This window comes from Pithys albifrons, chromosome 3 (assembly GCF_047495875.1).
Source record: "Pithys albifrons albifrons isolate INPA30051 chromosome 3, PitAlb_v1, whole genome shotgun sequence".
Taxonomy (NCBI): Eukaryota; Metazoa; Chordata; class Aves; order Passeriformes; family Thamnophilidae; genus Pithys; species Pithys albifrons.
In genome coordinates, this window is record NC_092460.1 from 40184726 (window position 1) to 40205074 (window position 20349).

Here is a 20349-nt window from a genome sequence, read left to right on the forward strand (position 1 = left end):
ATCAGTCAAACCATAACCAAGAGAAAAACATCCTTTATATATATGTATGAGAGCTTTTGTAGTTATATATTATTTTTTTCTGCTGTGGCCTTGATGATAATAAGTTTGCAATAAATCTTAGACTTGCAGTTGATGCAGGTCCTAAATGTATTTTACTGTTAAGGCAGGAAAGATAGAAAATGACTCCTTGGAGAAATTTAAATTTTATTCATCCTATGCATTTCCACTCTAAGACAGAAAAAAATGCAATATAGGCTGTTGTTAAAGTCCTGCTTTAAACTACTAAGAATACATGATAGACTGGAAGAAATACCCAACATATTTTTCTTCATGTGCTGATTGAAAAACAAAGCAGACCTTCCAGATTTTCTTCCATTTGACTTTAATGCTGAGTTTTCGTATTGAAATGGGAAAACCTAATTCAACTTTAGAAAGGAGGAAAGAAGCCAAGATATAAATATGTCTTGAATAATTGCAAACTACCTTATTGAAAAACTTCCACTCTTGAAACTTATTGGAAGAACTCTGTAATATGGAATATAGATTTGACAAAAGAAAGAAATGGGATCATGAGAGCAACAAATCTGTTTGTCATCTGCACAGGAATACTTAGTCATTTGAATAAAACAATCAGTGAGTGCAATGATACAGACACAGAAAAATGCAGGGCCAAGAATAAAGTCCTGTGGGACATCAGCTGTAAGTGGAAAAGGACTTGATTAAGGATGGTTGGATTAAATAACAACTGAATGGTCTAACAAAAATAACCTTAGCCAGCACTATGTGTTGGCTTTGGTGACACAATGAATCAGCAGTGGTGACTGTGAGCATTCAGGAGAAGAGAATGACAGCATTTCATCAGAGCAAACTGACAAACACACTTACCTTGAGATCGTTTCAGGGGATTAAGCAGAAGACACCACTGAGGGGATGTCTCCAGTAAACAGTTGTAAACCCACTCTGGCAGTGAGAAAAGCAAGTTCTAACTCCTGGTGATGTCTGCAACACAATAAGCACTCTGGGAATAAGTTAGTTGAGCAGACCTTTGCCAGAAATCATAATGATAATGACAAAAAAGGGCATGCAAAGACACCTGGAACTGCTGCAGGTGAAGCCTTGAAAAGTGGGGAAAGGAGCCTTACCAGAAGAGTAGCCCTGTAGGTTTTTCTTTTGGTGACCCCACAGAAAACTAGCTAGATGGTTTACCCCTTGAGATATGACATGATACTGATGATTCAAAATTTATTTTAAATTTCTTTGATTAATTTGAATATTAGGAAAATATAGGAAGATGTGGGAGACATGATTCTAGTAATCCCAAGCTGAATATTCAACAGTCCATTGTTCTGCATCTTCTGTTTGCCATGCAATAGGAATCAGCTGGTGCTCTTTCTCCTATTTCATTTACTTTGCACTAGTCTTTATTACAATTATCTCAATTTCCTACCTTGGGGTGATTTTTAAGCCTTTTAAAGATTTGTAATGGTCTGATTCCTCAGCATCTGATATCACTTCATGAGCAGCACAACCTTCCAACATACTTTTGTTCAAATATACAAAGGTCATATTCTTTTCTCTCAAATTATTTGACAGATTTTATTTGCAATCTGTGTAGTCATATGAGCCTGAGCTGGAAACAACCAATTAGATCAGACTGTCCCTCCTCTTGCCAGTGTGGAATATAGTCCCCCAGACAAAGGACACATACTTGAATTTAGCCAAAAAGCTGAGAAGAAGCCTCCTGATCTTCACCCACTGAAATTTAAACTCTCATCTGCTATTAATCTATTTTCAGCAAATGATTACTAGAACATCTGCTCATGCCCAGTAAATTTTTACTTCCTTCTCTTAAAGCTGCCTTCCCCACTGGGCTGATGAAAGAGTCATTCTGCAGATCATTCTGCTCTTGAAAACAGCTCTGACCCACTGAAGAAATGTTAGCTGATTTCCACCTAACATTCTTTTTCAAAAAGGAGGCACTAGGAAACATTCAGCAAATGCACGTTTGGGGTTTACATGAAGTTGTAAGTGTTTATACATTTCTAAAGAATTTTAAAACTCAGTGTAAAATGTTGATGCCGATGTGGTATGATATAGCCTGGGAAGTTGACAGAAATTGTATGCAAAACAAACAAAAAAAGTCACTAGGAGGAGAGGTTTTCCTGAGGTAAAAGTGCTAAATAGTCTTTGAGACTTAGTCCTCTTAATTAAAATCTTTTAAAAAAGAGAACTTTCTTGGAGTCAATTTCCAACAGAAGATGCTACATTTCCATGGATATGGCCTATTTTTCCTGCTTTGGAGAGATATGTTCCCTGTTGATTAAGGTTTATCTTTTAACATTCTCTCTCTAGACACGTGCAGCTACTTGTATGTATAATAGGAACATGTGGGCCACCTCAGTTTTGTGTTTAAGCCCAATATATGATCCAGTTTTGTTTCTCATCAAATTGGACATCCTGCTTCAGTTTTTTGTTTCACTTCTTAATTTCAGGGTGTATGAGGGAGTGCAAATAGAGGTTCTTTTCTCCCCTGAAGGCAGAGGACTGTCCAGGTCCTTACACACTTATGGGTGGGAAAATGCAAAGGGACAGTATGCCCCAGCATGCACACAGATACACAAACATCATTAATCTTATCATTAATCAAATTTAAGAGTCACCAAGGTTGGAAAAGACCTTCAAGTCCAACCTGTGACCAATCCCCACCTTGACAACCAAACCAGAGCACTGAGTGCCACATCCAGTTGTTCCTTGAACACCTCCAGAGATGGGCACTCCACCACCTCCCTGGGCAGCCCCTTCCAATGCCTGACCACCCTTTCAGTGAAGAAATTCTTCCTGAAAATCTACCCATGTCCACTTCTCAAAAGGATTTGGTCTAACAGTCTGCATTCAGAGGAGTGATGACAGAGGTGAGATTCAAGGAGGGCTTTGAAAGCTCAAAAGGGAGTAGCTGTTTGGATTTTTGTCAAGGAAAAGGTGTCCTTCAAAGGTGTGATGCAATATTATAGCTGGTGATTCTCTGATATTCTCTTTCTAGTCTTCCTCCCAACTTTTCTTTCCTACATTTTCTCTGTGAGCATTCATCTCTATGATTTACTGATATCTTTTATTTGTGTGCATTGAGGAAGAATCTGTCTTAATCTGCCTACATTTAATTGTGCTTTGGCCAGGGGTGCTGCTTTATGCCCTCAGAGGGCCTTTGTGTAGGTCAGATGTGCTACCAGGAGCAGCAAAGTGGCTGTGCAGAAGCCCTCCTGTGCAGTCTTGTGTTTCTGCACAGCATAACCAGTTATTTACATTAACGTGGCTCATATCTCTTTTCAAAAGTTAAGTTTGCATGTTTTAGGGTTGCTACCTCAACTGCAGATGTTTAGAGCAACCAGTGTTGGGCCTGATCTCCTATAAGGAACTACTAATCTGATGGAGCGTCTGGGAAGTAGTTGGGCAAAACTGAAAGTGGGACCCTAAAGCAAAGCACAACCAGAACAGCAGAAATGTTTTTCCTTGTTGGTTGAGATGGGCATAAAAGCCCACTGAAGACGTCAGACAACTTACAAAATATCAACACACAAAGAAGTTGTAGCTTGGGAGTTTCTCAGTCTCATAATTTCAAAATCTGGACCTGTAGCCTTCCGTCATCGTGGTGTACACACAGCTACACTGCAGGCAATAGATTTATGGATTTTAGAGCATTAGAAGGTTCATCTTTTAAGGAAAATGCCACTCTGGAGCCCAGCTATATCAGAAGTTGGTTGCTCACTGTGATTGCCTACTGTTGAATGATTTAGTTGGAGCTGACATCATGAAACATTAGTACCACATTCTGTTCAGTAATATTTAAATACATTGTTTTCACTTTGTTTTATGTTTCAGAATAAGAGCCAAGGATTGAGTTTTGTTCGTATACACGCACCTTGGCAAGTACTTAGTCGAGAAGCAGAACTCCTTAAAATAAAAATGCCCACTAAAAAGGTAAGTATCTCCCATTTCCTATCAACAAGTTGTGTGACTGAAGGAGGAGGGATCAGAGAGATCATTAAATGTATAGAAACCAATGGAGTTACTTTATTTCCAAAATCAGAGCAGATGAGCTGTCAGGCTTATTGTTTCACATTATGAAATATTTTGAGATGATTTACTGTTCAGAGTTTTGTTTAAGATGGGATTTCCAAAGGGGTTTTCAAAGGCAGCTGGCTGATGGTCTTCATCCAGGAGAGTGATGACAGAGCTGAGTTTTAAGGAGGGCTTTGAAACTTGAGAAGGCAGTGACTGTTTGGATTTTTGCCAAGGACTTTTCCTCAAAAGTGAGGTGAAGTATGGAAGACAGTGTGATAGCTGGATATTGCCTTAAGACTTCTCTAAAGCCTGAGGATGCCCAGAAAGTCTGTTCTGGTGGTATTAATGACCTACTGAATTCAGACCTGCCTATTGTCATTAAAGCTTCAGCTCATTATCTTCTTTACAGTATCTTTTCAGGAGAGTTTCTGACAAATACTGTAAATTCTGAGTAGCAGATCCCCAAATCTGTGGCCCTGCAATGATTTAGCATTAGAATTAAATGACAGATCAATTTTTATTTTCTTCCACAGAGTTGCTTGTTTTTGTTTGAGGGGTTTTTTTCATATTAGTTGTTTTCACCCAGCAAAAGCTTCAGTGTTGTTCACATCTCAGGCTGTTACAGTCTGTCAGTGTTTGAAGATTGGCTAAATCGATCTTGCATACTCTTACTGTCTTGTGTTTTTATCCCGGGGGAAAAAAAAATCTGGATATTTCTAATCAATCTTTGAAAATGAATCTGTTTTGAATAGCTACATTACCCCTAGGAACCTTCTAAAAATGGACCTACATATTTAACTCTCTCTCTGATCCCAGCTTCATTCCTTTTGTGCATTTTCAGTGCCTGCCCATTTCTCCCACCTTCTGCGCTCATGGGAATTTTCTTTTTGCAGATGCACTAAAGCAAATGTTACAGTATTTTAATTGCTGAATATTGCCATAATGTTGGTCTGAGTTAAAGTCTGTCCAGGAGCTGATGGTCTCCAATGGGCTCCTTGGTCATTCACAAATGGTTCTGCATCCCTTTCTCTCCTGTGATGGGTAGAAAAAAACATCTGTTGTCTCTAATGAAGAAATAGCAGCAGAACCAGAAAATGAGCTTTGAGGGTTTTTTTTCTGTTTGTTTGGTTTTTTGTTTGTCTGTTTATAGTTTGTTGTTGTTTTTTTTAATTAAAGACAGTTGGGAAAAAAGTTCCTTTGAAGGGAATAAAAATCAACTCTGAAAAACCTGAAATCTTGTATTTTGGGGATTTGGCAATATAAAAAGAAAAATTAAGGCAATAACCACTAAACCCCCCCCCCCCCCAAATGTTGTTCTCAAGGCACATGAGGTATTTTATGTGATGTTATTTTATTTATTCAAGGATCTCATTGAACCATAAAAAAAGCATTTTTGGTGGAAATTATTTATCCAAGTCTAAACACAATGAATTGGTTACAACTTTTTAAATTATCATTAATTTATTTTTTAAAAAAAATTTTTAGTCTTACATAATCTTTCAGAATAAATGCTGGGAAAAAGTACCTTGTGAGCACTTTTTGCTATTGACAAAGTTCTGGATATGATAATACACTTATTTTTGGGGAGTGAGACTGGACCACGCTCAAATATGAGTATGGGGGACAAACAGTATGAGAAACAAACAGGGACAAGTGGGAGTGTTGCTCCATTCCCAGAGCTATGATGTCTCTAGGATTAGTGAGTGTTGGTGGAATAAGTCCCATGACTGGAGGGCTGAAGGCTGTTCAGGAGGGATAGGCAGAGATGGAGAGGTGGAGTTGTACTGTGTAGAAAAGTTGCAGTTAGAGGTTGTAAGGCTGAGAACCTCTGGATGAGGATTAGGAGGATGGAAAACAAAGTAGATGTCATTGTAGGTGTATTGCTTACCCTGTCAGGGTGATAGAGCTGATATATTATTCTAGAGGCAATTAGGAGAAATTAAATTTCAAATCCCCAGACATTAACTTGGAAAATTGTACTGCTGTAATGTACAAGTCTGACCAGTTCCTAAAGGGTGTTGAAGATAATATCTTATTACATGGATTCAGTGAGCCAGCTAAGGAAAGAACTCCTCCTAGGCATGATATTTGTAAATAGAGAAGGACTTGTGGGATGTGTGATTGGAAGGAGACTGTGTTGGCTACAACAATCACAAGATGGTTGGGTTTAAAATGTTCAGTCTAATGAGCAAAAAAGTCAACAGGATTGTTACTCTAGATTTCAGGAGAACAAAATTAAAGCCACTCAGGGAACTAGTTCGAAGTGTTCTCTGGGAATCTGCTGATCAGCTTAAAGACCATGTTTTAAAAGTGTAGGAGCCTGTAATTCCAGCTTAAGTCAAGCAGGTGGGGCAGAAGACCAGCTTGGCTCAATGTGGAACTCCTCATGTAGCTCAAGAAGAAAAAGAAATTTTCCATCTCTACAAACAAGGCCAGTGCATCACAGGAAGGTTATAGAGCTGTGATTCACATATTCAGGAGGAAAATACAAAAGGCCAAACTTATTTAAAGTTAAAACCAGCCAGTGTTGCATCATACAAAAAAAAGGCTTTTAAAAATATGTTAATAGCAAAAGGAGGTCTAAGGAAATTATTGGATCAATACTTGTTGAAGATGTTCACTTGACAAATGGGGATGGAGGAAAAATGGAAGCCTTCAATGCCTTTTTTTTTCCCTCAGTTTTTTATGTTAATGGTACACCTTGGGTTGCCTGGCTCTCTTAGCCAGGGGACCACAGTAGTGGCAACAGAGACTTTCCATTTGTGGCCACTGGACTCTTAAGAGACTATCAGTATCAGCAGAATGTTCATAAGTCCATGGGATCTCACGAATTCATCCCAGAGTACTGAAGGATTTAGCAGAAACCCTTTGAACCATCTGTCTGGAGAGGTTCTCACTGACTGGACTTGTTATTACAATTTCCAAGAGAGAAGACCAAGGAAATTACAAACCTGTTATTCTGACCTCAGTACTTGTAATAATTATGGGGAAGGTCATACCAGATGGAATGAAAGGCATGGAAAGGGCAATACATTCATCAGGCACAGACAGTGTGGTTTCACAAAGTCCTGTCTAACTAATTTTATATCCTTCTACTGCAGTGTTTCCTGCCTGGTGGATGATGAGAAGGCAGTAGATGTGTTTTTTTTTCTGGATTTCAGTAAAACTTGTGATATTGTCCCTCACAGCATCATTCTGGACAGGTTTAACTGTGAGATGAGCAGTACATGGAGTGCTGAGTGAAGAGCTGGATGAAGGGCAAGGCTCTAAGTGTTGCAGTGAGTGGGTCTGCATTCAGCTGATGACTTCACGGCTCAATATCTTGGCCAAATCTCTTCAATATATTTATCAACGAGTTGAATTCAAGAGTTGAATGCACCACTGACAAGTTTTCTGGCAATGGAAGGCGCTGGTGACCCTCTTAATGGGCCAAGAAGCCTTGCAGAGGGATGTAGATAGATTGGAATATCAATTCAACAAGAAATGCTGGGTTCTGACAGGCACGGGTGAAAACTGGGAGTGGCTGCAGAGCAGACCTGCAGGGAGGAACGTGGGGCTGCAGGGGCATTGTGAGGCAGCAGTGTGTGTGTCCTGACAGCCCAGAGGGCAAAGCCCACTCTGGGGGCATCAAACAGCCCCCCCCGAGCCCAGCACAGAAGGGATCATCCTGCTGTGCTCAGCACCAGTGTGGGATCCTCTGGAGTGCTGGGGGCAGTTCTGGACCCCAGGATTTCAGGAGGTCATTGAAGGCATCCAGAGCAGGACAGCAAAGCTGGTGAAAGGAATATCCTGTGAAGAGAACATAAACTCATGTTTGGTGACGTTGTCTATCACGAAAAAAAATACCTTCATCTTTCTGAGAAGCTCCCAAGCCCTTCACATTAACCTGGACTGGCAAAAGCTGTATCCTTGAACTGTTCCACAGCAATAAGCCTGCCATCCTCCCTTCTAGTGGTATGTGTTTGAATGTCGTCACACCATATGGCAATTATCACCCACCAATTATTTATTCTGCTGGGACAATATGATTTGCAGCAGGTAAAGCCCTTTCCTGCTGTGTTTGCTCTCTTTTTTACCACTTACCAGGGCAAAATAATCAGTCTGCTTTTCTGTCATCTCCCTGCAGCTTCTGCTTTAGTTAGATTTCTCTTGGCTAAAATACAACAAAATCACTTTTGGCTGAAAGATATTAAGTTAAGATTAGATATTAGGAATAAATTCTTCCCTGTGAGGGTGGGTAGGCCCTGGCACAGGCTGCCCAGAGAAGCTGTGGCTGCCCCATCCCTGGAAGTGTCCAAGGCCAGGTTGGATGGGGCTGTGAGCAACCTGGGATAGTGGAAAGTGTCCCTGCCCAAGGCAGGGCGTTGGAACGAGATGATCTTTTAGGTCCCTTCCAATCCTATGATTCTATGGTTCTATGATTTTTCTTGTGTTAACTGTTCTGCACTGAGTTTTCTTCTGAAAGCAGCTTGTGAAGGACAAGAACGTTTTGGAAATGCAACCCATATGGATTCAGGTTCTTGCTGTTATATGGGAATATGCCTTCAGAGAAGACACTTTTTAAAATTGCAGTTTTAAACATATGTGTATAGCAAAACTTTGGGGTTTTTTCTTTTTCTCTTCATTTTAGTGCATTTTTGGGAGGGAGCTGCTAATGTACTGTTTTATTTACTCAGATGTATGAAATCACAGAAGAAGAGGGAGTACTCAAAACATTAAATGACATATGGTGCAAATTGACTGAACCTCTGCAACCCCAAGTGCCACAACAAGAAAATACTAAGATGAAGAACTTATCCTACCCATTTTCCAGAGAGAAAATACATTTGTGAGTATTTTAAAATGTGATGAACAACGAAGAAAGCTATAATTTATCATTTTAGTGTTATCATTTTCTCTACATGTATTCTGTCAAAATTCAGAAATTTTTTGAGTGTTTCTGGAAATCCTGACAAAATACCCAAGTTATCAGATTTTCATTGAAGTAACAGCAACTTAAGTTGTAGAGACTGCCTTCTGCTGCATAAAGCATTGGAAGCAGTGCACCAAATAAAATATCTATGTGTTTACCTTGAAATGTAAAAATCCTACTACCAAATTTCTGATTATTTTTTTCTGGATATTACTGCCTGTTTTGAAGAAACAAAGACCTAGTAAAAATTCAATAATATTTTACCTCTTGATAGATTTATTATAGTAATTAAAACTTGCCTAATAATATGCAGATAAGGAATTCTTGACACCTGCCCTTTCACTCAGAATAATATTTCTGGGTCCAGTTTGAAATTAAACACTCTTTTTTCCCTCGTGGGTGTCTCCTTGTATTTATGTTTCATAAATAAAATTTGATAATAAATAAAATGACCCACCATACCATTTATTGCCCTCTGTCAACTTTAATTAATTCTGAATACAAGTCAAATTTATGGAGGAGAATAAATTGAGCAGCTAATTTCACATATGATGACTTTCAGGTTTAAGGGAAGGCATCATTCCAGAGGAATGGCTACTTGAAAGAAAGTGAAATGCAGATTGTTTTGATGCCTGGAAAAGTGGAATGAACATGTACATTAGGCTGGTTGAAATCTAAAAACATCACCTTAGAATGTTGTAGTGTTGAGAGGATGTTATAAGTAAAATATTAAATGGTCATATTCTGTAAACAATAGGTTATTATTTTATATTATATTAATAGTTTTGCATTTTTATGCCCAGAACCACTGAAATCCAAGCAGAGCTCAGAATGTCTGGATCTTAAATAGCAAGTAGAGCTGTACTATGTCATCTGTATTTCCTTTAAACATCTGTTTTTCTTGTTAGCTTCTAAATTAGAAGCTTATATATTATCTTAATTATTACTCCCACATCTTAAAACAGACCTGATTTGTTCTTTGTCTCTCAATGTTTTAGGTATAACATCAAAGACAGAGACACCTTTTTCGACAATGCCACCCGCAGCAGAATAGTAAGTTAACAAAAGTAACAAATCATTCTCTTCTGCTAATGGGATTTGCTTTAGCAGTGAATGTTGGTAAATACTTTTCTAATTTCATCAATTTATTTTTTTGCTCCTGTAAAACACTAAGCAGTCATATATATGTAAGGAATCCCTTGTTGGAGCTGCACAGTAGTCCAGAAGTAGGAGATGCTGTGCAGGGAAACAACTGACTCCTCTCCATCATTAAAAGCCATTTTAAATCCCATTCCTAATTTTTAACCAGCTTTTATTCCATAAAATCCTTACATTTCTTATAGTTTTATAAGGATGTGACACAGCAGCCTGCAAAGTTTAGGGCAGACAATCCACCAGCAAAACTTGTTAAGTCATCTAAATCTATGTGCAGATGAACCCTACAAAGCCACCTCTCTTAAATCTTTGGTTTATTTGTAGCTCCAAGATGGAAGTTGTGCTAAAAGTGGATTTGTGTGTTTTTTTCTGCAGGTGAGGGAAATTTTGAAGCGCACATCCATCAAGGCCAGGAACAGCATGGGTAAGGTGGAGGAAAGGGAATTGTTTGTGCTCTTCTGGAAGGATTTGCTGGGGTGTCTCACAGAATATTGATTTTTCTAGCAGAACAGAGAAGTGTACTGGCACATTTTCACAAAAAAAAAAAAGTAGAGATTGAACCAAATGCTTTTTCTGATGCATAAAATCAGACTTTCTGGAGCAAGGTTTGGATAGGACATGGTAATGGGAGATTGCTTTTCGTTTCTACAGGTGCAAGACCTGGCACATAACTTGCATTTCATGAATTGTTATAAAATGGGATTTGATTACTCTATGATTTGGTTTTGAAAATTCAGATGTCCACTGCAATATGTTCTATTATTTCTTGCAGGAGCATATTTTTCTTGCCATTTCAATAGAATACTATATCTTTCCAGATTATTTTTATTGCTGCAGCCTTAAAATTTATCTCCATGAGCTGCCTAGTGAAATATATGACTTAAATATGACCATTTTGAAGATTCTTTTGGGATAATTCTGAAATATTTGAAGTTATTTTTTTCTTGACATTCACAATATGTAGGTGTGCTTATTCTATTTTCTCCCATCCATTCTGAACATGACATATATTTCTCTAGTGCCAAAGAAGTGATGGTACTCCTTGTCTGGAATGTTTTCTGGAAGTTTTTCTGTAAGCTTGACCAGTCATGGACAGAGCATCATGTCTAAGGATGATGTACCTGGCAAAGGATGTGCTGTAGCAAGATTCTGCACAGTCCTGGTGTGACTTTCTGCACTAGAGCTGCAGTAATAGATGCCTTTGTTCCAGGAGTTGGAGTGGAAAAATAGATTAATTTAGGTTTCCCTGAAATAGAGATACATTTCTTTGGAAATTACATGAAAACCAAACTAAACCAAAAATGTCCAAACAAAATGCTTTCTCTTTTTCAACCAAAAATACTTGCCTTTTCCCAGTACAGAGTTTTAAATTTATTATTGATGTCTGTGTAAGTAGATGTTTCTAGAACCTCTTGAAACTTTGGAAGGTGTTTGGAAGTTGTTGAGTAGAAAGTCTGAGAGAAGCAAGTACATAGCAGGAAGTGAAGAAGCACTTTATCAATGGGGATTTTTTTGCCTCTTACTCAAAGTTTTCTCTATTTGAATGGCTTGTTCTGGTTCATAGTGTAATAAAAGCCATTATTAGAGATCAAAGCTCTAGTAGTGATTTTACAGGATTTTTTTTTAATGCTAAGGTGAAAATACAGTCTGAAGCACTTCCAGGTCAGATCAGCTCAAGATCCCATATGAAGTAAATACTTTATCATTCCCATCCTTTCCATCTCTCTGGTCCACATGAAACCACGATTATGCATCATATTCAACCTAAATTCTTTAGTTGTTTTGGTCTTCTCCCAAAAGTTCTATGTTTCATATGTCACTAAGGCTTCCCCATCTCTCTAGTCTTAAGCTTAAAACCACTCATCATGAGTGGTTTTAAACATCATTGGGTTAATTTTTTTTAAGGAGTTCATTTTTAAGGAGTTCTGCACAAGAGGCAGAGAAGTGATGTTGAAGTACTTACGGAAGATTTTGGTGGTCAGAAACATGTTTCATAACATAATACAGTGAAAATAACAATTCAAACACACTTGCCTATCAAATTCTTTCTTTACATCTGTGTAAGGCTGAATCTGATTCCACTTCTACGACATTATACAGGAAAGGCTTATATTTTTCTAGCTCTGAACTGCTGTAAAATTCCAAACATTGAGTACTTTCAGGAGAAGGCTTGACACAATCACAGCATGATTTCCAGATTCTATCAATGCATGCAGTTGTAAGGATATTTGTCTTCATATGAAGGAAGACATTCAATAGTACTGACTATCCAGCATATCTGACCAAAGAGGTTTTCCCAAAAATTTCATAACAACAGTTGCGTAACTTTACTATGGATTTTTTTTCAACACTAAAAACAATCTAGTTGGTTAATTTTGGAAAAAATTCTTCCCTGTGAGGGTGGGCAGGCCCTGGCACAGGATGCTCAGAGAAGCTGTGGCTGCCCCATCCCTGGAAGTGTCCAAGGCCAGGCTGAATGGGTCTCTGAGCAACCTGGGCTAATGGAAGATGATCTTTAAGGTCCCTTCCAACCCAAACCATTTTATGACTCTGTAATCACAAACTTCTGTGAAAGTGTTGGGTTTTTTTTTATTGTTTGGGTGTGCCACTAGGAATCCACCATTCTGATCATGGCAAAGATTCAAGAAGGGCTTCTGAGATGCTTTCCTCCTCATGGCTCTTTGCTGTCAGGGTGAGACAGTGATGAAAACAGCCTTTGCACAGCACTGTAAAGAAATGAGCCTTTCTGTGAAAAACATCTTCCAAAGTCAGAAACTTCCAGGTTGGTATGTGCTCACCTGGACATGATTTTGCATATTTTCAGTAATACAGCTCAGTCCCTTTTGTAATGTCATGATATGAAACCTGTAATTATGTTTTCTGTTTGTTAGTGCCTACCTTTTGACAATCTGATTTTTTTTTTCCATTTAGGTATTGGCACTTTAATTGCAAACAATGTTTATGATGCAGCATATCCACTTCATGATGTATGTATATCCTATGAAAAATCTAGTTCTCTGCTGGTAGCACTCAGTAGTGCATAGACATTAATGTTTGCTGTCTGTGGCAATGAAAATATATTCTAATTGTGTGATTCTAATATGAAAACTCTTACATGAGTACATTTCAAGTTGTGACCTAAACGTAAAATCAACAACGTGGGAACAACCGAGTAAGATTTTATTTAGTTTTACCTGTTTTTCCATAAGTTATTAAACTATTTCCTTTCTCTAGGGAGAATATGAAGGCCAAAATGATGTCATAAATGAAAGAAAGGTAAAGCACATTGCAAAATTTATTTCATATTGCATTTATTATGATAAATAGGAATCAATGTTCTAAATGCTATTGTAAAGCCCTACCCAGTAGGTTCAAGTAGGTAGATATTCTTAAAAAAGCATGTAATTTTTGCATTATATATTTTCCTGTATTTCTGCATATAAAATTGTTTGTGAGCTTTTTATAAAGTGTTCTTATGAAGTGTATGAGTAAATTTAATTTGATATTTTCATCTTGAAGCGCTTCATGTTTCCCTCCACATGCATAGGCAAAACTTTGCAACCTGTCAGGAAACAAAAGTTGTTAAAGAACTTATGTATTAATTTTCTTGTCCTAACCAAATGGTACTAGAGAACAGTGGGTACTAGAATAAAACACAGATGTATTTTTCATTTGATTGTGCATTCAATTAAATTGCATGCAATTTCTAGAAATCTGCTTCCAATTATTCTGTAAATAAAATTTCTAACTATCAAAAGATTTGAAAATAGATCACCCACCGTCTGCACGAGAGAAACTGAGAATTCTGACTGTGTCTAATACATGTGCTTACTGTTAGAAATGAGGAAAAAAATTTTTTAACTACTTTAATCTATTGAGAGCCATTCCATATTTTTCTCTAATGTTTACTCATTTTATTTTCCTTGCTATGCAAGCAATAGGATGGGAAATGAAGAGGAAAAATAATAGGGAGAAGAAGGGAGGAGGGAAGAATGAAGGAGAAGTATATGATTGGATGCCTACAATATTTAGTATAGTAGATATCAATTTACATATATTTTTGATGACCTGTAAATTATATCATAAATGTTTTTAACACTGGCATCAGATGTTGGTATGTGCCATCTGTTGCTTGAAGGAGAGTTAGGAAAATGCCACTAACATGGCAAAACAGAGTGTAGTTCTCAAGTGTGTAATTGCCACAAATGACAACTATCTGAGCACTAGATATGGAGGTTGAGTTCACAGGTCAAATAAAACATTTTGATTTCTCCAGTGCTGGGTTAGTAAAATTTGAAAACATAATCACTGTGTTTTTTGGGAATAATGCTAATATTTCACCACTAGATGTCTTCATGTATCATATACAATTTAATTCAGTATATGAACCGTGGTAAGAAAAAGAGACAACATTAAAAAACAAACTATAAGGAAGCTTTTGTATTTGTGCATGTTACTTTGAGCTTTTTGGGGGGGAAGAAATTATGTGCTCTGCACTTGCAGAATTTTCCCTGAGCAAATGATGGAGGTACAACAGTGGACTCTCAGGCAGCTCCATATTCCTGACTGAGAAGGAAAGCAAAACTTTTGTGAAGAAAAGTAAACGAACATTAGTCAATGAAGAAAGATTGGGTACTGTGAAATAGTGGGGGAAGAGAACCTAAAAGAACTGATGTCTGGAAAAATATTCACCCTACTAGTTGTATTTTGTGCTGCCTTCTTTTTTAACTGCCTATTAGGCTCAGTTATGAAGTGTTAAGTATTAAAAACATAAAAGCTTCTTTCCAGAAATACTTCATTGATTATTCACATATGTCCCTGCTGCCCAACCATTGAATCTTCTGTAGTATTCCTATGCATAACATCATCTGTTTTCTATCTGAATCTAATAGTCTCAGTGTTTAATTTCCTGGAAAACCCTGATCAGGTTTAAAGGCAAGAAGGGCATTTTTGAGAGTTGTTTTTTTTCCCCTCTTCTGCCCCTTTTTATTTTGCCCAGTTTAACTTATCTGTATCTTCCATTTCAATTTTCTGTTGTATAAGCCCCCAAAAATTGAGTCCATCTGGAGTACTTATGCCAATAAGGCAGAAAAGTAATTAAGGTTTATGTACCAGTTCATAAAATAAATGGTTAATCCTCATCAACCGTATTTAGGATTTCCTTGGAGTAAAAAGCAACAGTTTTGTCATGTCTTCTGAGAACTAAAAATCTGTAGTCAATAGATAAGACAGTTTCAGTCTTTCCTAAGAGTGTTTGGAGTAAAGGAATTTCCCAGTTCCAGTGTGATTCCTGCTCTAGAAAAGAATCTTTTTAAGGAAGCCTGGCCATAACTCACCATGAGTATAAACGCTGGGTTGGTCTTTAAGCTTCCAACCCACTGGCAAATTGTAACCCTCCATTGATATCTGTATTTTTGACATTAAGAAATCCATGAGAGCTTTGTTACCTACCTGGAAAATACCCTGTTGTCATATACTACAGTAACATCCCCAGAATATTAGAAGCAGATTAGAAAATGTTCTTATAAACTTACAGAGAGTAAAATTTTTAAATGAAGCTGATAAAATGCAATAAACTGTATTACAAAACTCGTCCTAAAATTCCTTTGAACTTAATAAATGCCATGAAAGGAAGCATGTTCTAAACTTCCAGAATAAGATCAATCTTGTAAAATTGCAGTGTTGCAAGTGAGGTTTGGTGTGGGAAACACACATGAATGGAAAATTTTCATGCCCTAGATGCACTTTCACTACTATGGCTGTTGGAATCAGAATAACCAATGTGATTCTGTAGTCTGAGATAATGTCATAGGAGCCTGTTCCTAAAGATACAAAAATTTGAGAAAGATCTTTCTTTTTGCTCCTGAAATTCCTTTCTGTAGATCTGCTCAAAACAGCTTTTAGGTAGTTTTAAGAATTGAATAGCGTTAGCTTTCTTCTTTTGTATATTTGAATGAATGCATTTACTGGTATGATTATTTATGGAAATAAATAACATTTTGTAGATAATGTTGTGGGGTAATGACAAGGGGTGACTTTGAACAGGAACAACAAGTATTCACATGAAAATATCAGTGTGTCAGCCCCTTCAACTCCTGATGAAACCAAACAAAATTAAATATAGTCGTGTAATTTCTTTCCACAATTGCAAAGCACATGCTCTGTAAAGGCAATATTCCAAAATCAAAGAATCCACAATCCTTGGATCTCATTTATGAATTCCCAATTGCTTAACAGGTTCACTCCCTGATCTGTGAATGGAAAATACTTCATATTTTATTTTTAATGAGTACACAATGGCACAACTCTGTACACTTAAATTTTCCATATTCTGAACAGCAATCCTGCATCAGGAGGACGTTTGCAGGATCCAGCTCTTAACTGCTTACTCGATATTTATTTACTTCTTTTACATTGCATTGTTAGGAGAAGATACATTCTAAACAGGAGGAAAATGTGATTGGAAAACCTCAAAATATGTCAAGATAACTGCAGTTGTAGTATCTGGAGTTTCTCCACACTTACTTTAATTGTACTGTCTGCTCCATAGGAATATTGTAGCATTGCTGTCAAAATGGGCCATCTGACAATGCAGCTTCTGATAATTACAGAAAATCTCTGTGTTTTGTTCCTAACATTCTCTGCAGCTCTTGCTGGTTGCTTGCACGTGTTGCTTGGTTTGTGTCTTAATCCCCACCAAAGTTTACAGAAGAATAGAAACGTCCAAGGTATTAACTCAAGGTGCTTCATGTAAACTACAATTTCCATGACATAGGTGAGGGACAGTCAGAGCTCACAGCAAGGGAGGAAATGAAGTCTGAAGGGACAGAATCATTTAGGCTGGGAAAGAGGGAAAATGGAGTCAAGACTCTGAGGTTGGACTCAATGGGTCATCTCAAAGTCATCTCTTGGAATCAGCAAATATTCTACACAGAAGCTCTTCCTCAAAACACAGTTTCATCACTACCCCAATTTTTGATGTGGAGACGTGTTATCAAGGAACTGACCCCACCTCTCACATGCTACTCTTTTTCTGGACTCCCTCCACTTCTCTTTGGAAAAGAGGGATAAAAGGCTTGACATCTTTCTTTTTGGATGATGCAGATTTATATAAATAGGGATGTGGTTATTTTAGTTTCATTCATATTGATGCTCTCTTTTTTTTTAATGCACTCTGATACTTCAATAAACAATTTTCAATGACCATGTTGTCTTAGACTGTCTACAGGCCTTTCATAGCATAAAACTGTGAAAGGAATACGAACAATTCAAGTGGTTCCACAAAAATCTTACTCTTGCATGGGACTGTGGAAGGTGTCCCTGCCCATGACAGGAGTATTGGAACAAGATAATCCTTAAGGTCCCTTCCAACCCAAAATAGTCCATGATTGCCTAGATTTTTGTTTTCCTCTGAAGACAAAAATATTGTGAACACTAAGCAAACAAGAGATCTTGATGATGTCTCCTCTGAGCTTCCTTTGCTTGCTTAATTCTGGAAAGCTTCAGTTATGAATATCCTTTCTGGATTATCAATAAATTCACCCAAAGTTATAAAAAGTACTGCTATCAAATTAACTCTTTGACCAAGTTGTTAATTACATGGTAATTTCTACCCACCATCTAGCTTTTGTTTCAGAACAGTGTGATATCCTCCAGAACAGGATTGTCAGTGTTCTTTACAGCCTCTTGTAATGGAATGCCACAGATTGTCTTTTTTTTTTTTCCTTTTTGAAAACTCAGCAAAGTTGTGCCATGTAGATTACAGGAATGAAAGAAGAAATAAGGGAGAGCATCCCAAGTCCTTTGCCTATTTGAGTATTTTGTGGTTAATTTACCAGAGCTCCTGCAAGGTTTCCTTTAATCCCTGACCCTGTTGCTGCTGGATTCCTCCCACTGTAAGAAGTTTACACAGAATCTCTGCCTTCCTTTGAGTTCTCTGTAAGCTGTGGGTGAATTTGTGTATCCAACAGCAAATGTGAACCTGTGTGACCACAGCATGGGGACAGAAGTGGCTTTTATATGGGTTCTACTGGGTATAACAGCCCCGGGAGCTGAGCAGGAGAGCAAGACTGGCTTTGACGCATTTGTTACCTCTTGGGATGTTTTTACATATCAGTTTCCCAGTTTTAAACTCTTAGCTCAGTTCAGTTCACTTTGGACATGGACACACTGGTCAGTGCCTTATCTGTGATGTGATTCCAGACATTAAATAAATTACATCATAGAAGAATTTCACTCTGTAATTAGGGTTAGTTCCAGCATCTTTCTGAAGACTTCTCCAAGGCTACAGCATCTTACATCTTTCCTTTTGAGCCTATTTAACTTCACTGTGTGATAAATGTGCTGGGGAAGGGGTAGGGATGTGGAGAAACGTGTGTGGCCACCATCCTCAAATCGCTGTCAAGTTTAGAGGCTTTATAAATGTATAAATGTTTTATAAATTTATAAATATTAGTAAGTTTGCTTTGGAGTATGGAAAATTGCCTTTTTTTTAAATTGGTGCATATATTTTTAACTCTTAGAAGATGTTTGTAAAAACAGAAAGGGTGACTTGTTCCAAGTTAATTTTCTGATTTTTTTTTTAATTTATTTAGTTGCTGTATCAAGAATGGGCAAGATATGGAGTATTTTACAAGTTTCAGCCTATTCATCTCATAAGGTAATGTGGACTTGTGTGAAACACCAAGGGACCTGCTTCTTACCTGATGCAGATTAATTAATCTCCAGTTACTTCAGCAAATGAAATCTTGGATTGACCAGAACATTACAAATAATGTTTTCACTGCTTTTCTGTGGCTCTGATGATAGTTTGCTACAATAAAACTACACTTAGCAATTATGTACTTCTGTTTTTTGTATAGTGATTGTTTCTGAAACAATGTCATACTTCAGGTTTTGGGCTTTTTTATTTTTAGTATTAATTCTTTCAAAAGAAAGGCATTTCCATTTCCATTAATGAATTTTTATTGGAGAATATGGTCACCAAAGCTGGTGAATAATCAGAAGCTGGTGTTCACATCATGAATCAGTGGGAAAATATTTGACAGTTTTGAAATGGATTGATTTTTTTACCCCTGGTTTTACAAGTTTTAGCCATTTGAACACATCCATATGTGTTCCCAGTGGTTTTCTTGTATATTTCTCATTTTTTTTCTTTACAAACACAGAACAAGTTGGCCTTAAAATAAGACAAAACAACACTATGGTGCTTTTTAAGGATTTCCTACAATATCTCTAAAAGAAAGCCAAAATAAAACAATTTTTGTTGTATACTATAATATACTATAGTAATACTACAATACTGTCATAAGAGTACTACAACACAGATATCATACTATAATACTACTTATAATTTAATATAGTACACTAAAAATATTGAATAAAGTAAATAAATGAGAAACTGCTGACTTGAAATATTCTTATATCTGTCTAGGAATAAATGAAGTGTGACATGAGCAAATAGAAAAAAATAGAAAAAAGTCAACAAATATCTGTTTCTAGATAATTTGTATACATAAGAAAGGTGACATTTGTTAGCATTTATCTTCTGAATAACCAAACTCCACCTGGGTATTATTATACAATCTATCCCTATGTGACTATTTGCAAAAGCTGGTGTTGGTAATAAGGAGAGTCCAAAATCTTTGTAAAATGTTTTTGTTGTATTCTGAGTTAAAGTTGAAATGCTGCATGGAGCTTTTCTAAAGAGTTAAGCACTAACTTAGTTGCTCTCTGTTGGGAGCAAGATGTTTCAGATTGGTAAGTGATTGTGAGACCACCAAACCCCATTGAGGTTCTGCAAAGCTCTGAAATTTCCTCTGCTTTTGCCTTAAAGATTTTGTGCAAGATTTATGTACTTTTGGAATAGCAATTATTTCAGGCCAGGGTACTGTACAGAACAGGTAAACTCAGAACAAGATTACAACACCTGCTGTGTTGTTGGTAAGTATTACAAATGTTAAGTTAAACTGTTCCTGGACAGAGGAATTCTCAGTTTTACCAGACCAGCTGAATTAAAAATAGGGGTACATCTGCTTACACTCCATCTTCATTTGTATTTTGCTGTCTCCATTATAATGTTTTGCTATGCTGATATGATTTAATAGAAATTCTGTGGTTTGAACTTCTGTGAGAAAGAAAAAAAATAGACCAGACATGTGCAATTGATTCTCTGTTCTCAGAGATGATTTTTCTTGCTTTTATCTTCTATACTTTGCTTGACT

General features: G+C 37.2%; 1 protein-coding gene across 1 annotated transcript in view; it reads left to right on the plus strand.

Moving 5' to 3' along the window:
* ANO2 (anoctamin 2) overlaps positions 1-20349 on the plus strand; it is a 151927-nt gene that overhangs the window by 20078 nt on the left and 111500 nt on the right. Inside the window, exons 3-9 of the mRNA XM_071549788.1 lie at positions 3877-3975; positions 8736-8887; positions 9970-10024; positions 10502-10550; positions 13058-13113; positions 13361-13402; positions 18721-18785. Of these exons, the coding sequence (XP_071405889.1) occupies positions 3877-3975; positions 8736-8887; positions 9970-10024; positions 10502-10550; positions 13058-13113; positions 13361-13402; positions 18721-18785 (518 nt within the window). The remainder of the gene's footprint in view (positions 1-3876; positions 3976-8735; positions 8888-9969; positions 10025-10501; positions 10551-13057; positions 13114-13360; positions 13403-18720; positions 18786-20349) is intronic.